Here is a 19,028-nt window from a genome sequence, read left to right on the forward strand (position 1 = left end):
GGTGTGTCCAAATGCTGAAATTGATATACCTTCATTAGGAACGCTCAAACCCAAGAACTTGAAATCCAAGAATGTATATAAGTATTTGAAAATGTGAAGACTTACTACCGAGTTAATTATATGTTTGGGGCTAGCAGTCACCAACAGTGGTATCAACCCAGTGCAAGAAATAAAAATAGCACTCTTATGCATTTGGTAAAGTGCATGTTTATAGCATAAGTTTGCAATCGCCAATATCAGTAAAAATGGTAAAAATGAAACCACAAAATATATCTTGAAAGAGAATGGTAAGCAAGATCTGAGTCCAAAGTTTTCTTATACTTTTCAGTGCAATAATTTTCTTGGCAAACAATTTTAAATCAGATAGTATTCAAAATTTTCAACAAGATTTATTTACTATAAACATTATATTATATATATCTGATTTACATTAAAACAGATTTTGGAGTAGACCATCTACAGGAATTTATGACCAAGACAAAGGGTTGTACCTGGCTATTAAGTAATGTGATAGACAATTTATCTGAGAAGTCACTAGCAAATGGAAAAACACAGCATATTATAAAAACACATGGAATAAAGGTTAAACACATAATTTTTTTATATGACTGCAAAGATTTTTTTGCGTTCGTATAATGGTATGATGTCATCGTCGTTGTCGGAAGACACATTTGGTTTCCGGACAATAACTTAAGTTTAAGTGTATGGATCTCCATGGAATTTTACCAGAAGGTTCAATACCACAAAAGGAAGGTAGGGATTGATTTAGGGGTTATGGCACTAACAGTTTAGGAATTAGGGACCAAAAAGGGGCCAAAAACAAGCATTTTTGTAGTTTCCGGACAATAACTTGTGTGTAAGTGTATGGATCTCTCTGAAATTGTACCACAAGGTTCCATATCACGAAGGGAAGGCTGGGATTGAGTTTTGGGGTAATTGCCCTAAACGTTCAGGAATTAGGGGCAAAAAAGGGGCCAAAAACAAGCATTTTTCTAGTTTCCAGACATTTTTTGAAAAGCTTCAAGAAGAAATCTTCAATTGCACAGTATTGCGCAATAGCAAGAAATCTTTCAATTGCACAGTATTGTACAATAGCACAGTATTGGGCAATAGCAAGAAATCTTCAATTGCACAGTATTGCACAATAGCAAGAAATTTTCAATTGAAAATAAATAAAATCTTTAAACCAACTTCAATGGGATTAATTTAAAGTCTTTCTAACCTTGTATTACTATTTTGGATATTGGGCCCCATTTTTAAATTGGTCTACATTGAGGTCAAAAGGGTCCAAAATTAAACTTCGTTTGATTTCATCAAAAACTGAATTATTGCGACTGTATGATATGCTGAATCTTATTGTGCATTTAGATTTTTTTATTTTGGTCCGTTTTCAAATTAGTCCATATTAAGGTTTGAAGGGTCCAAAATTAAACTTTGTTTGATTTCAACTAAAATTGAATTTTTGGTGTTTTTTTTTATATGCTGAATCTAACCATGTTGTTAGATTTTGGATATCAAACCATTCTAGGTAAATTAAATGTCCCATTTCAAATTTTTAAGATCTTTGACCACATTTATTTTGTGTCAGAAACCTATATTATGTCAAAAACTTGATCACAATCCAAATTCAGACACTGACAGTATAAAGCTTGAATATTGTGTCCAAACTTGCCCAAACTGTTCAGGGTTCGACCTTTGCAGTCATATTAGGCTGCGCTCAGCGAAGCATTTTATTTTAATATGTTTTAATGTCAAAATTTGATTTTATGTTTTTATGCCCCCACATTCTAACTTATGTTTACCTCATGCAGATTTTATGAAACTCATACACACTGCTAAGAATTCGATGTCACTTATTGTTCTAGGGTCATGCCCCTTTATAACTTGGAAAATTTCAAAGAGTGATCTTCATTACTGAACTACTAATAAGGTCATAAATGCTTAGTCTACCAAATAAACAAGTAAAGCTAACAGAGATTAGAAGTAAAAGAACCAAAACATTATTCAAGAACTGAGAAATTCACTGGACACAACAGAACTTACCTAGGACTAGAACAGTAGAACTCTTTAAAAACTAGCAGTGACTTCAAATGCTCTCAAAATGTATTTTCACGTATTATAAGCAAGCTAGAGCGAGGGCATTTGTGTCCACAGACACATTCTTCTTTTATTTTTTAAATTTCATTTGAAACTGTACAGGCTTATATAATCAAATCTTAGGATATAAATCAGTTGAAAATTATTCTTGTTGGTGTACATGTTAAGTAAATTGATGGAAGTTGTGTGACCAACTACATTGTCAATAACTATCTACTGAATATACATAGAGATATTTCAAAAGATGTTACAGTCACATTTCATTGCTAGAATTTACAATTATCAGTCATTTTTTACTAAGACCGATGTGTGTACTGTAATATGATATTCTTTTAAGCTTAGTAAGGAAAAGTATCTTTAATTGTCAATAACTTTTAAAAAGCATAATTTAAACATAATTTCAGAAAGTATCAGATAAAAGGACTGGAAAACAGATCATGATTATACAGACCTATATTTTTATCAATGTTCATTAAATAATTATGGAGTCCTTCTGTGGATACTTGAACTTTGGATATGTTCACAGAAATGTACAATGTATTTGAAATACAAAATGAAAATAACACTTTATTAATCATAGGAAAAAGTATGATTAGGTCATTTTTTTGGCCCCTTGAATTCGAAAAATCAAAAAGTGTTATTAATTTACAAAAAAGTCTTTCAGATGTTCATAAGACATTATATAATTAGTCTGTCAGACAACAGTATTTATATTTTTTTATTTTGTTTTACATTTTGGTATTGTGGCTTCAAACATCTTACATTTAGTGCGAAACAGCAAAAAATGTGAAAAAACCTCATTTTGAGATTTTGTCATTAATATTTAGAAATTATGTTAATGTGTGTAAAATATCTTTTGGGGTAAATTTTTACCAAAAACTTGAGAGTGAAATGGCCATTTTAGGTAAAAAAAACATAAAATTTCTACATGTTCATGACATCATAGGTGATGCTTCTCTACTAAAGTTTTCAGATTAAAGAAATTAGTTGATTTGTCAATAAAATTAACAAAAGTTTGAAAGGCTTGAATGAGCTGACTATTTTTTGCAATTTTAGTGGCCAAATATTGGCTCTTATCATTCCTCCTCCTTTGTTGCATCTGCACCGCTTCCTGAATTTACCTTCTTAAGGAACTATGAAATCCAAATATTTCAAAGCCTTGGATGTTATGAAATTATAATTTAATTTTGGATGTAACGCGTCTTCTGATTGGCTGACGTTGTTTTGTTTATCAGCTCATAGACATAATTTTGTCATGTGACCGTGACGTCATCAACGTTTTTTCATGGTTTACTCTGGTTTAAAATGAAATTTAGAATTAAATTATAAGAAATGACTGTAATATTTTTTCTGTCTATTCGAAATAACATAAAAAATGTAGTGCACACTTAAAAATAACCCGCTACGCGGGTTATTCAGTGTGTACCACATTTTTGATGTTATTTCTTCATAGACAGAAAAAATATTACAGTCATTCCTTAAATATTGATTGTTTTATTTTCTAAATATTTGCCAGTTAATGTCTTGAATAATTTCAAAAACAGGATGTGGAAAAAATAAAATGTATATGACAAACAAATAATATAAAAATGAAAAAAATATTTTTTAACTTCTTGCATCCTAAGTGCTTTTCTGGATTTACCTTCAACTGGAATGCTCAAAACCGAATATTTGAAAGTTAAGATTGTATAAGAACTACAACAGTTAAAGAACTATATGACCGAAATAGCACCAAAAAATAATAGCCAAATCTAAAGGTCAACTTTGCCTGTGGGATATATAAAATGTGAATACTGTGAAAAATAATGAAATGTGTGTGACAATCGCACATCTTATATTTTGTACATCCTATTTCATGATTTTAAGACTATTCAAGACATTAACTAGTAATTAATCATCAAATAAATCAATCAATCAATATGAACAATAACAACCTCTCAGCATTATTTGAATTTGTTTTTAGATAGGATTGATCGGTTTAGTTGAACATGAATGGATTGATACATTAGCAACTTTAGATCCTGAAGATGTCACATTTGAAGATTATATAGAAAGAGGGAATGAACTAACTAGATCATTAAAAGAACAGGTAGATTTGCTTTATTAAGTTTTTTTTAAGAGTTCAGATAATGTTTTATATATTAATGTATTATTGAAATTTTTTTTATCATTTATCAGAAGTACAAAAATTTGCAGAATACTTATCATTTTCTAAAATAAATTTATATAAATATATGTTTCTGTATTGCTAAAAATAGCAATCTAACACTAGCCCCATCCCCAAATCATTACCCTAACTTATTATGAATAATAACCTAGTCCTAACCCTTAATGTAACTCTAACCCTAAATTGAATGAAGGCAGATGGTCCAATGACAGAAGTTGTAGGGAATAAATAGCATTCATGAGTCATGACCTAATGATACAAAATTATATTTTGTTGTAGGGAGTAGATGTAATAATAGCTTTAACACACATGAGAACACCCAATGATAGAAGATTAGCAGAGAATGTTGACGACATAGATTTGATTCTTGGAGGACATGATCATGATTATAGTCTAGAAGTGGTATATATATTTAAGATTTGTATTAATTTACGGGGCAACAAAATTTGTTGAAATAATCTAAAATTATTAGTGCAGAAAAATTGTAGATAATTTTTAACATGTTTAAAAGATAAGATTTTCATCTTAATAAGTAAATTTCAGATGCAGGATTATTGACTGTTTAGTCCAAATTGATATAAACATTAGAAAATTTTATGCTAGAAATTCTTATATATGAAATTAATAGTTATAAATGTGAAAATTGCAGACATCTATGTACAGTAAAGTAGAAAGATATACGGTTGGGTGCAGACCAAGCATAACACAATAAAAGTGTTAAAGCTGCATCTAAATATTTTGTTTGTCTACTCCCAAGTTTCTCTCTCAAGTTATTACAAATCAAATGTAAAACCTACTATCTGTTATTGTGAACCAAATGAAACTTTTTGACAGAGTCTTCTCCTATTGGCCAATCTAAACTTTTGTCAGTTTTATTGTCCAATTGAATAAATACAATAGCTATTTATAGGAATAATGTTGAAAATTTTTTCAGAAATCAACTTTTTATGATTAAATCAGTGTTTATATTGAACAGATTGAAAACATATTATTGATATTGAATAAATACAACATTACATGCAGTTTTGTGATTTGCAACATGTAATTTCATCTATTTAGAAGATAATTTTTTTTACTCAGGTAAATTAATCGATGAGTGATGGATTTCTCTTAGAAGAAATGTAAAGGTCCCAGTGAAAAAACTACACATAGAACAATAGCTATTGTATAATGGGACAATAGAACTGACAAAATTTAAATAGATTGACCAATAGGAGATGACTCTGTGGAAAAGTTTCATTTGGTTCGCAATAACAACACGAGACTTATTCAACTCGATATGAATCACATAAATGGTCCCTTAAATACATAAATCCTTTATACAACCCCAAACACCAGTGAAATTCACAATTTTCAACACCTGCAATGGCCACACACTTCACATCTTTCAAACACCTCTGTTTGAGCAAAGCCAGTCAAAATTATACACAAATTAAATGCTTTTTAATACCACATGCACATATTTTGTTTGTCTACTCTTTAAGTTTTAGCTTTTGTTATTTGGATATTTCTAAAATTAATCAAGTAAATATATTACTTGGTGTCCATTTAGTCAGTAAGTAACAGGTATTTACTACAGATGTCATATGTTTATTTGTTACATGCACTTGAAAGTAATGACACTTTTAAGTTTTTATGTTAATTATATATGTAAATTATGAATAAACTTCATTTTCTTGTTGATGCCCATCAGTACAAAGAGAAAACATGCATTATGCGTTTACTTTTAACAAAAAAAATGGAGGTAAATGTGAAAATAAACATGAAACATAAAAAGGGGACACAACCCACTTCCAAAAATGTAACTTCACCTCCTACCTTCACTCATTGATTTTTTAAGCCAAATGAATTAATTATATTAACAGACACTGGTAACGTGTTTTACTACTGAAACGGTTATTTTAAACTGAACAACTCTGAAATGCCTGAATTTACCGCAAGGAAAAATGTCAAGATCTTTTTCAGTTGTTCAGTACATGTTCAGTACATGTTCAGTACACTAACTACTGCGATCGATTAAGTACCAGTCAGTACTGGTTCAGGTAATTAAGAAAAAACACCTAGCGTTAAATCTAGTACTGACAAGTACATTTTAGTATACTTCAGTTCATCGATAGAATTGTTGTCCAGTACTTTTCAGTGTATCAAAATAATATGAGGATAGCTTCCCTTTGATTAGCAGAAGAATCGAAATAAAAAAAAAAAAAGCGAAAAAAAAATTGAATAAATAAATATAAAGAGACATGATCTGCAACGGGACTGTAGATACACGGTTTTGTTAACATGCGTTTCATTTTCATAAATTGGTAATTTATAACATAGATAATAACTGTTAAAATATTTGTATGAAAATAGCAATAACCAAATAACATTCTAATAATTATTCTTTAATGGTTATGCAAATATAAAATATTGATGACTGTAAACTGAGACTACAGCTGTAAATCGATTTCCGTAAAGATTAAAATGATGAAAAATCCCGATAGCTTTCGAAAATATAAACACTATGATTTCGTGCCGTTTGCATGGTTTGTCTGGTCTTTTGGTAGTTTCTTGCTGTGTCCGACTGAATTAACGTAAGTATATATTTTGAAAACATTTTGACAGTTTTGATTGATATACATTCCTTACTTTACATAGTTTCAACATTGATAGTAAAAAAAAATTATCCGATAAAAAAAGTTAAATGTTAATGATATGAAACTCCAAAGTCTTATATTATAGGACTATACATGCACTGTGTTTCTTATTTGAGTCTCGTAGAGATTCACACGATACATAGACCTTTCAATTTGCATTTGTAGTGAATAAAATTTCAGTTTTCAACTGATTTTACCGGTTCATGTAACCACGTTCCTCCTTGCTCTTACCGAAGACGAACACCTAAAAATACAATTGTATGTACCACCAAACGTTTACAAATGGTTTATGGTGTTTAAGCATTTATGCATATATTTTTAATCATGTACAAATATATTGTTAATATCTGTTTCCTTGTCAACCATGTCAACAGAAACCACTTATAACTACAACAAACACATTTTCGGGAGACAGATTTATAAAAGTTTTTCCAAACTTGTTTCCGAATCCCATATTTGAATTTCATGTACCATTGTACTCCTTAATTGTTATAATTTTTCATTAATAAATACTGTTTAAACTAAACACATTTAATTTGCCACAAACTTAATATTCGCTACAGTTATGCCATCGGATGCCAAAAGCAAAACAAATGAAATCAGTTAACAGGATTTAAATTATTTTTTGTAAATAATTTGTGAAAGGAAACCCCAATAAATACAAGACAAGACAAAGACAAAATATTTTATTTCCTCAGACACAAACAGGCGCGTAGCTGCCTTTACGCAAAAAATCATTGGCTTGCACATTATTTTCACAAAAAAAAATATTCTGAAATTGAATTACGAATGAGTAGTAAGACAGGTCAACCGGGTTAACTATCCAGCTGACACCCTTAGTCAGTATTGGAAGCGAGCCTTGTATTTCTCCTTTCTTGACTATTTCATTGAAGAACTCACAGGACGTTTACTGGATAGTTCTGAACCTTAATTTATACCTGCATGTTTGGAATCTTTGACAGCAGATTGTATAGACAAACTATACGAAACATTTAGACACGACTTGACGGACAATCAAGGAACATTCAACTCTGAGGTAAAGAGATGGCAGAGACGCTGGTCGGGTCCAGATGTTATAGAGAATCTCTGATGTCGTCTCTAGCAGTGACTAATAAGGAACTATATCCTTCAATATTTGCAATCGTGTCAATTCTATAGTTACAATGCCAGTAACTTCATCAACTACTGAATGGTCATTTAGTGCATTACGGCGACCAAAAACTTATCTCCGTTCAACCATGGTACAGGACAGACTATCTTCGTTGGCTTTCATACATGTTCTCAGAGAAATGAATATCGACACCGAGAGAGCTCTGCAATCATTTGCCTTGGCAAAAAATAGATGTATGGACTTTGGATATTAACTATACTATAAGTCTTACATGCAGTATTAACATTTAATAATACAGGCTCAATACATGCAATAACCTTGAAAACATTTTAGATTTATATCCCTCACTTATAAGTCAAGACTTAAAAGTCGCCGTTTGATTTCGTATTTCCATTGTCCGTTCGTCTAAAAGACTATTAATTCACCTTGGGTATCTGTGTCCCAAGTGACCTTCTACCGTTGTCGTAGAAACCCCTCCCTCGATTCGAAAATGATACGGTCGGGTGTCTTGCAAGAAGCAGGACCTGCTCACCCTTCCGGAACACTGGAGGTCGCCACATTTTTTTTCAGGGTTCCTGTTTTTTATCTGTATTTAGTTTTCAATATTGAATGTTTTTGTTTGTTCTTTTGTGTCTTATCTGTCTTAACCCTGTTCCCGGGTTGGCCATGTGTCCATTGATTGCACTTCTATTGATAAACGCCTCGGTGGACTTGTCGACTGATCTTCCCATTTTACAAAATTTATTTTATATTTGAAAACAACCATGTTAATAAGGAGTAATGTGAATTTCTTAAGCATGGCATACCTGGAAAATGACAGAAAAATGATAATTTTCTGCATAAAAAGGTCCCAAAAATTTTTGGTACAAGTCTTATGCTTGCACTTTATTTTAGGCCAGCTACGCCCCTGACAAACGTGTACAAGAGGTGAAAACATGATAAAGTATACACATAAATCGACAGCAGAGTAATGTATAATAGCACGTGATTTTCATGACATTGAGATATATACATTATATGTTCCCTATTAAGTTTAAAGGATTACATTTGTACAGATATCTTCCTATTTATTCAGTGATTGTGAGTACCTAAATATATATATATATAATGAATAAAAATTGTATCTACAACACATAAGTAATCTTTCTAAGAAAAGTACATACTTTCCTATACACCTTTATGTTGCACAATGAAAGTAAACCGATTAATTTCTGCCTTGAAGGATATTGTAAGTAATAATTAGGTACGAGATTTTGTCTAAGAAGTGACACACTAGGATGTGCACAAACACACATATAATGATATTCGTCGCCAATGTTTTGATTACATAGATGACTTATCTATATCCGGAAGAAAAGTGACATTGGGAACTTTTACCATAATTCGAATAGTGCTTTATATAAACTCTCGTTTTAGATTGAATATTTCTCGTTTTAGTTTTAAATTGAATATTTCTTGTTTATATGTTTTTTAATTTATTCTTAAATATAATGTTCCTTTATTTCAAATACCCAAATACAATAAGAAATAAATAACCAAATATATGTGACAATTTAATAAATTCCAAACAAGGTTAAATTGTCCGTTCGCTGTTACATGTAACAGGATTAATAATATATCGGTATAAGCTAGTTTGGTATTTCTATGGGTTACACGTCAGTATGACAGCAACCGAACGACAAAAGACATCTTGAGAGCAGCATGGAGTATTCCAACAAAAGACCGGAGTATATAGACATGATAGAATACCGGTATAGCAAGCTCTAAATCGTCCAAAGTTTATAAAAAAAATGAAAACAACATGTTAATAATTTAATGTGTATTGATGTCATTATCAAATTGTGAATAAGTCAAACAAAAACAATCAAAAATCTGAGACGATGGTCAGTTTCTTTCTTTGAAACAGGTTTACGTCTATCAAAATCACTCACAAGAGTTTTTGTGTCGGACATATATTTGTATCCATCCAAGCACGGTATATTGAAAATAAGGAGATGTGGTATGATTGCCAATGAGACACCTATCCACCTAAGTTCATCGGAAGTGGATGTAAATTATAGGCAACCACGCGGCCTCCAAAAATGAGAAAAACCCATATAATAGGCCCCGAAATGAAAAATATGAATAAATAAATTGAGAAAAACAATTTACCAAACACAAATATGACAGACATGAACCAACAACAACCACCGAACTACAGGTGGGGTTAAACGTGTTTGAAGGTGCCAAACAGCCCCCCCCCCCCCCCCCCTCCCTGTTTTTTTACCTAGGGCAGTGGTGTAACAGTACAACATAAGAACAAAATATAAAGCTCAATCAAAAAAGTCTTAACTCATCAGATCAATACAAAGTAGAAAACATCTAACAAAAACACAGACTCGACGTGGCATGGTATTTATATATCCCCCACAAAGTCAGATCTGTACTCAGCAGTTACTGACACCTAATTCAAAGCCAATGACAACTAATAATAATAATGAAAAACAATGTCTATAGGATGATTACGCGTGTTAAAATCCTGGACAAGTCTACCTTTTTATTCATAGCAAATTACTTTTTTTGTTTGTGTGTGTAAAAGAGGGGATTCCTTTATTTGATACACTTGATTTTTTATCAACAGGATAAAATGGCCAGAGACATTACACCTGATGCACCGGCGAGGTAAAGCCAGTGCTTGGACACATACAAACCTTTGCAAGAACACTTTTGAGGGGTCCTAAAATGATATGTTGCAGGGCACTCACTTCCCACATAATACTTTGACGGATGACGGTTAAAATATTTGCTCTTCATCACGGTTGACTTACTTTGCAAACCTCATTTTTATTGTTCTTGTTCTTGATCACTGAAATATTTGTCACTGGATATTAGAAAAAAAGATCACAATGATCGAATTCGTTCCAGTCAATTTTAGATATGAATATTGTGGATGGTTAAAAGTAAATTCTATCGATTGAAGAAAAATAGTAGACAAAAAGGTATATGTTAACAAAGAATACAAAATATATACCATTACAAACCGAACCACAGACTGTGAAAAAAAGTGACGCGTCATAAAATCGACATAACAGGTTATATCTCTTTGATACTATATAAGCTAGATTAAGATTTCTGATTTTTTTTTTCATACCAAGCTAATTTCAAATGATTTATTTTTTTGTCGTGATTTTTTTTTATATAAATTTAAGATTAAAATGAATGGCAAATACTTTCAATCTGACTAGTTCTTTTTCTTTATCCCAGATCATTTTTTTTTCAGAAAAAAAAACATAACCCCCTTTAATTGTCTGTCCCTATGAACAAATTACACGAGGAGCTATATGAGCAAATTGGACCTTTTTCATATTTGAATGATTAAATTTGTTAAAGATATTATAAATACATGTACATGTATATATCTTAAGACTAATAAAGCTGAATAACGACAACTAGCAACCTAAAATACAAATGTATATTAACCAGTAAAATGCCCAGGACTCTTTATAGTTATCGTATATGCACACAGGACGGATATATCTATTCGTTGCATGCTGTTTATTTTAGTAGTAAATTTTGGTAGATTTTGAAAACGAACTTCGAGAGATATTTATTATATTTATAAAATAATGAGGGCACGTGTCACTGATTTCACAACTACTCAGCCGTGAATTATCCAATCAACAAAATTGATTGGATTATCCTTATTGTTTATAAATATTATGTTATTAGAACAGTGTTTTTAATTAAATTGAATAATACATGTTATACGATGTTTTTAAGTTGTTTCTGAATTGTTTAATGTTACATGTATTAAATTTACTTCATGCGTAGTGCATTTTTACGATTATGAAGTAAAAAATAAAAGCTCCCTTTCAATGCATTTTAATACAGTTTCTCTTATGATCGTGACCTGTTATATATTTCTTGCATGAAGACATATTTCTCGTATCACACTGCACGGAGTGTGATACAAAAAACTTTAATTTTGATTATTAGAAAAATACCTAAATATGATAAATGACAGAAACTGAGAGGAAAACGGAGATAAATTAATATTTCAGAATTTATTTAAATTCATTCAAGGCTTGTAATACTGGACAAGAACAATTTTAATAAGAAATTAAATCTTACTATATGAGATTTGATCATATGAAAATCGAATTTTGATAAGTACAGCAAGTTCAAGAAATGTATTACTGGACAAGAATGAGATTTAATGACGAAATATATTTTTAGATAAAATTTGCATATGTAAGCTGTCTATTAATAATGTTCAACACTATCAGGGGTTACAAGAAAGGAGTAGGCCCGGTAAGACCCCATTTTGGCCCCAAAATTTAAGCTTTTAGCTATTTATTGGAAAGCATAATACTTTCGTTACATAAATATTGGTTGTTTTTTACCATACAATGCACATGCATCAGGTACTAGCATCATTAATTCATGCAAAATTATTAAAATTTTCACAATTTTAACATTTGTGCTAATTTTTAGACGGTTTTTGTCTAAATTAAAAGTGGTCGCACTTGTGTTCAGTCTTAATATTTAGATATATGTTGTATTTGATGATATTACATCAGATATATCAAGGTTGAGACTGAACACGAATGCGGCCACTTTCATTTTAAACCAAAAAAAATCTGAAAAGTGACGTTTTATGGCATATTTGATAGATTTTCATACTTAAGCTTGCATTTCAGCGTCTATAATGACCAAATCAGTTAAAATATTTTACAAAAAACTAATTGAATCGACTGAAGTAGACACTTAAGTGTTTAAAAAATATAAAAAATCTTTCATCAGATGTAAGTCAAATTTTAGGCCAAAATTAGCCCTTACCGGACCTTCTCCTTTTAGGGGGAGGGGGACGATTAAAGACTATGCAAAAACAGTCTTACTTGCGAAGCCTACTTTGATATTCTATATGACAAAAAATAGCAATTCTTTTTGTAGATTTAGAACTTTGAACACAAAAATTTCTATTGAAATTGGTAGATGGCAAAATAATAAGAGAGAAAACTTTATTTGTACTTTATGTAATTCCAGTGATATTGGCGACGAGTTTCATTATTTTTTAGAATGTTCGGCAATAGACTAAAAGAGACAAATGCTGTTTAAACAGGGGTTTTGACCCCCAAGAATGCCACATTTTGCAATGAATTTTATCGATATTTTTTAACGTTTTCAAATGAAATAAATTGAATGGAAAATTTCCCGGCTTTGTGAAGATTTATCTATTGGCTTCAATATTTACAAACAAAATGAAAAGTTTATTTAACATTTTTGCAAAAACAGTATGTTTATTATTTTTCAAAGGGAAACCTTTTTTGTTTGCCAAGTTTACTTGTATGTGTTTATTACCATCACTAATCACAGTGAAACTCCTAATTATTAAAGATCAAACGACCTAATCAACATGATACTTGGTTATGCATATCCCCAAAAACGGCATGTGTCGATAAAAACTTAAATAACTTTTCAAATATTGAATTGATTTTATGAAAACAAAAATTATAAGATCAAAAATTTAATTATCTATCGAATGCATACCCTTAACGCACACTAAAACATCTATTACATGTCCTGAGTGCACTTTTTATGTTCTGAGCGGTATTTAGACGTACCGTAATGTTAGTGGCCAAATAAGGCTAATTCGATAACCAGGTGTTTAGTGTTCGGTGACCCGTATCGACGCACACTATACATGCATGTATCAGACAAATTAACAAAAAAGCTAATCGCCAACCCAATCAAGGATGTCCACCTCGGCTTTAAATCACATGTTACAGTCGGTTGAAAGTTACCTGTGTATATTTAGTTCTAACTTTTAATCTAAAAAAAAAGAAATGCATGCATATGCACAAGCCTTACATGTTTGCACATTTTATTTCTACAAATTACCAAACTATTTCAACTCTCTTCTCGAATGTACTTTTAAGGATAATGATACAATGTAAAAGAGGGGTTAAAATAGTCAGTTTTAAAACATGCTATCGTGTTACCATTAAAAAGACAAACTATACAAGAACTGCACATAAGGTTTAGACATAGGCTTTCCATGAAGATTATATAAAATTAGATCATGATAAGTTGTATGTATACCTATGGAAGATTTGCATGTACTTTCACGACAGTGGCTGCATGACTGCATTCTCTATAGACGATACGTTGATGATCATATTTTTTTTGGAAAATTGAAATTATCCCACACCAAATTTACTCTTTTTAAACACTTATTTCCTAAATGAATTCATATTATACACAGACCTTGCTGAGTGAACATGTTTAACTTGAGATATTTTTAAAACATCTTCACAAAAAAAAGAATCACAGTATCACAGCTTAACGTGTTACGGTCTATATATAAATATATACAGACTTTGAGCTTCAAAACATGATATCATCTATGAAAATGATCGATTGATAATTGCTTAACGTCCAGTGGGAAATATTACATGCATGTTCAGAATTTTTTTTATAAAAATAAAATGGGCGTTGATGGCAGATATTTCATTGTTTCCGTTAAATCAATTCTCAACTGTTATACACTATACGGGTAAACCTGTCTACTGTTATTGACTGTATGTTGGTCTTGTGATGTCTTCTGCATATTGTTTTTGTGGGGTTGCTGTCTTTTCACTTATACACAATATATTCTTACAACTGTACATTGAATTTCATACTTGTCGGGTTGTTAAAATAATTGAATGTCGTGGTAACGAGCAGTATTTTAGATTTTAAAGTATAATCGTGGAATAAAAACTTTACATACTTGGACATTGCTCATTTTCTTGATCAATATAACTGACAAATAAAACCCTCAAAAATTCGATTCATTTTTACTGTTAATTTTCACTGAAAAGAACAATTAAAACACAACACGTGAGAAAATAAACGGAAGCTTCAAACAAAAGTGTTCATTATATAATAATAAAATATTTCAGACTGTCTGGTGGAAGAGTAAATGTTGATATTTGGTTTAACGTAAACAGAAACATTAGTTCATCAATATTAGCATTTATTATACATAACCGCTGGCAGTGACATTTTTTTCAAAATATAAATAAGGAGATGTTGTATGATGCCAATAAGACAAATTTCAATCAGAGTTTCAATGACAAATATATCAGCAATTATATGCCTTCAACCAATACAGACATGTACAGACCGAATAATATGTCTCTTGTGTGTTTATACTTGTCATTTCATATTTAATTTGTCAACCGACCAGAGGAGGGATGACATTCTGCATACGACACGCATATTGGACTTATATTATCGATCGGTCGCAGTCACCTGGACAATGGAAATTTGTTGGATGATATTATACACATAAGCAATAATATACAGTTGTGATGATTATATAATATACATACATGTATACATAATAATTGAATTTGGTATTTGTCATTATTTGCCAGGTATATACGAATTTATCCCTTTATCAAACTGCTATTTTCCCCGGTGCTTTTTTTGTACGGCATGGACATTATAATTGAATACTCGTTTATTAAAGTAATTTTAACAAAGGAGTAGGTCCAGTAAGACCCCTTTTTGGCCCCAAAATATAGCAGTTTTACAAAGTTGTTAAAATGTAAACTTTTAGCTATTTATTGGAAAGAAGAATACTTCTGTTACATAAATATGGGCTGTTTTTGACAATACAATGCACATGTATCGGGTACTAGCATCATTAAGTCATGCTAAATTACTGAAATCTTCACAATTTTAGCATTTGAGTTAATTTTTAGACGGTTTTCGTCTTAAATGGAAGTGGCCGCATTCGTGTTCATTCTTAATATTTAAATGTAAGTTGTATTTGATGATAATACATATCATATATAAAGGTCGAGGATGAACACGAATGCGGCCACTTTCATTTTTGACAAAAACTATCTGAAAAGTGACATATTATGGCATAATTGAGAGATTTTTAATATTTAAGCCTTCATTTGAGCGTCTTTGGTGACTAAATCGGCCCAAATCTTTCAGATAAACTAATTGAATCTACTAAAGTAGACACTTGAGTGTTTAAAAAGTGTCCAAAATATTTCATCAGATGAACCTGAAATTTGAGGCCAAAATCGGCCCTTACCGGACCTACTCCTTTTGGGTTTTTATTTTGGTCAAAATTTTATGTTATACAAGATTATAAATATTAGACTCTTTTTTTCATTTGTCATTAAAAAAAAGAAAAACACCAGAAAACAAGTAAAATACGAAGCCAACCAATATCCAAATTAAACATGTAATTTAAAAAAACAAAAAGCTATCTTACATGTTTTGTTTTGTTTGTTTTTTTCCGGGGGGGGGGGGGGGGGGGTGATCATTTTTATTTCAATTATCTTGAATATCTAAAATACACAATACATGGTATTTGTTGCTAAGGTTTACGTATAAATTTACGTATTTACTCACGGATTTGACAACTATTTTTTGACATTTTATTTGAAAATCGTCGTTTTTTAGCGACTCATTACGCAGCAATGAATGGAGACTTAAGGAGCCTTTTATGTTTTAGGCTGTATAAACAATATTCTTTAACACTTATAAATTTCGATTTTTTTTTACTTGCTAACTAACGAAGTATTAATAAAAGCTTGTGTCTAGTATTTTTACAGACCTCGAATAAAAATTCCTGTCATTACGGAACATAATCTTTATAGATACAATTTACCAAAAAGAAGTAAAAAATACATTACAGTTTTTATGTAAAAGTTATTTTTGATCATCAATATTTCTTTCCATTTGAAAACTTGCTATATTTTTATGATTGCAATAGAGTATATTTGATATTAAAACATAAACAAATATACATTGCAAATTGAATGATATTCAATGAATTTTAATCTCATAAAACTACATGTCATAGTTACAGTTAAAATTGATTTTTACAATAACAAAGTCTAATTGTCAAGTCCGATTTAATCAATTGAGTATACATTTTTTAAAGGTTTAAAGTTGTAGAATTTTAACGAAAGCCGTTAAAGCTAGGTAAATTTGTACGCAATTCCGAAAAAACATATTTCATTTTAGTTGTAATTTATGCTCATTTAACCCTCACATATATTTTATTTTGGACAATTGAACAAAGCAAACAAATTTTCACGGAAGGACATGAATATAATTGAGAAATCAGGGTATTACAAACAAGCTCGAATAAAGGGAGACAAACCTTATTAATCTGCACAAACAATTTTATGTCAAAATTGATAGATTTACCTGGTACTGGATGCTACTGAAAATTCCCAATCAACTATTTTATCGATGAACTGACGTGTACTAAAATGTACTAAACAGTACTGGATTTAACGCTACGGGTTTTTTCTTAGTTACCTAAACCAGTACTGACTGGTACTTAATCGATCGCGATAGTTAGTGTACTGAACATGTACTGAACAACTGAAAAAGATCTTGACATTTTTCCTTGCGGTAAATTCAGGCATTTAAGAGTTGTTCAGTTTAAAATTACCGTTTCAGTAGTAAAACCCGTTACTAGTGAGAAGACATGCACACATGTATTTTCAAATTTTGTAAAATACTATTTTTGTGTATTCTTAGGTTTCTTACATGGTAAACACACGAATAAACAATGAAAGTAGTAACTTTACATAGTACTCAGGGTACTGCTAGAGAATATGTTTATAATGTTGTCTCTTTATTTATAGGTAAATGGTAAGCATATCGTCAAAAGTGGAACAGATTTTCGCAATCTTAGTAAAATAACGTTCACTTTCACCTCTAGTGGTTTGAAAGTAGATGTAGAAAGAGTAGATTTAGATTCCAGTATACCCGAGGATCCACAGATCCAGAAGATTGTTGCACATTTAAATGGTTGGTATACACTTTCCTGTCTTCAGTTACATGCTTGTCAAGCCTGTGACAAATGTTGTAGAAGCAAGACATAGCGATCCTATATTCTGTCATTTGCAGCGTCATCATTAAGGTTAAGTCTGTTGTTAAAGTTTAACTTTTTTCAATAACTTTCAGTGTTCTCCCCAGGATTTTTGGATAGCACCAGGGTAACGCGTGTGGACTTCTTGGTGAAATATTTCATGCAATCAGTTGTGTAGCGTCGCGTCTCTTAGCTCTAGTTACTGTAGTTTTTATGTCTCTTGTTTTGTTTTAACTTAACACTGTGGTACTGTGTTATGTAGACATTGATTCAGAAAAATTATTGGTAAAAAAGAAGTTAATAAAAAAACAGTTTGTATACTCTAATATTTTTTTTAAATAAATAAATTATGATTCATAATAAAATATTCATCTGAATTTAAAGTAATTTAATCTTTTATAAAATCCAAAATCAATAAAAATAAAATATCATTCAAAAGAGAACAAAAATGTTCAATTTAAAAAACTTTATAGTTTCTAGAAAAAAAGTTGTTGTATGTGAAAGGATTCCTGTCATAAGAAGATATTAAATTAACAAGAACAATTGCAAATATTGTTTTATTATTTGAACCAGTTTCTATCTTAGATTTTAATAAAAAGAAATTTTTCATAAATTTTAGAACATTTTGCCATAGATTTCATGTAAATATTAACCTTTCTTGTCTTTGGTTATAATCAAACATAAATACAGACTTAATACTGCCCTAAAATCTAAATCTTTATTTGTCATGAACCATTTAAAAGAATTCCTAAATCTATAAATTTATCTTTGGTCAATAGATCTATAAGTAGCCATATTCAATGTCAACAACTAAGTCTCCCTATTTTCCCGCCTAAATGACAGGAAGTAGATATAAATAGATTAAACATGTGCTTATGGATAAAATTTGCAAGATTACTTCTGTTATTCATTAATTATGGATATAGATATCCAGTTTGAAGGTATAGTCATGCATTTTATTTATAAAATATAATAGATTGCAATTAATTGTAAATAAACTTGAATATTCTACGTGAACTGACTGGGTCATGTGATATGTACAGACAGATACTACAGTTTGAAACCCGACTATCATGCAATAACTATGTCATAATTAAAGATAATATTGGCCATCACTACTGGACGAAAAAACAACTGTCC

The 19,028-nt window shown here is 30.7% G+C and overlaps 1 protein-coding gene across 2 annotated transcripts in view; it reads left to right on the plus strand.

Annotated features, from left to right (window-relative positions):
• LOC127703100 (NAD 5'-nucleotidase-like) overlaps positions 1-19,028 on the plus strand; it is a 58,576-nt gene that overhangs the window by 6,896 nt on the left and 32,652 nt on the right. For both annotated transcript variants that reach the window (XM_052207529.1, XM_052207530.1), the window contains exons 4-7: positions 440-582; positions 4,061-4,186; positions 4,544-4,666; positions 17,662-17,827. In XM_052207529.1, coding sequence (XP_052063489.1) covers positions 440-582; positions 4,061-4,186; positions 4,544-4,666; positions 17,662-17,827 — 558 coding nt within the window. The remainder of the gene's footprint in view (positions 1-439; positions 583-4,060; positions 4,187-4,543; positions 4,667-17,661; positions 17,828-19,028) is intronic.

Source organism: Mytilus californianus, unplaced genomic scaffold (genome assembly GCF_021869535.1).
Source record: "Mytilus californianus isolate M0D057914Y unplaced genomic scaffold, xbMytCali1.0.p SCAF_5, whole genome shotgun sequence".
Taxonomy (NCBI): Eukaryota; Metazoa; Mollusca; class Bivalvia; order Mytilida; family Mytilidae; genus Mytilus; species Mytilus californianus.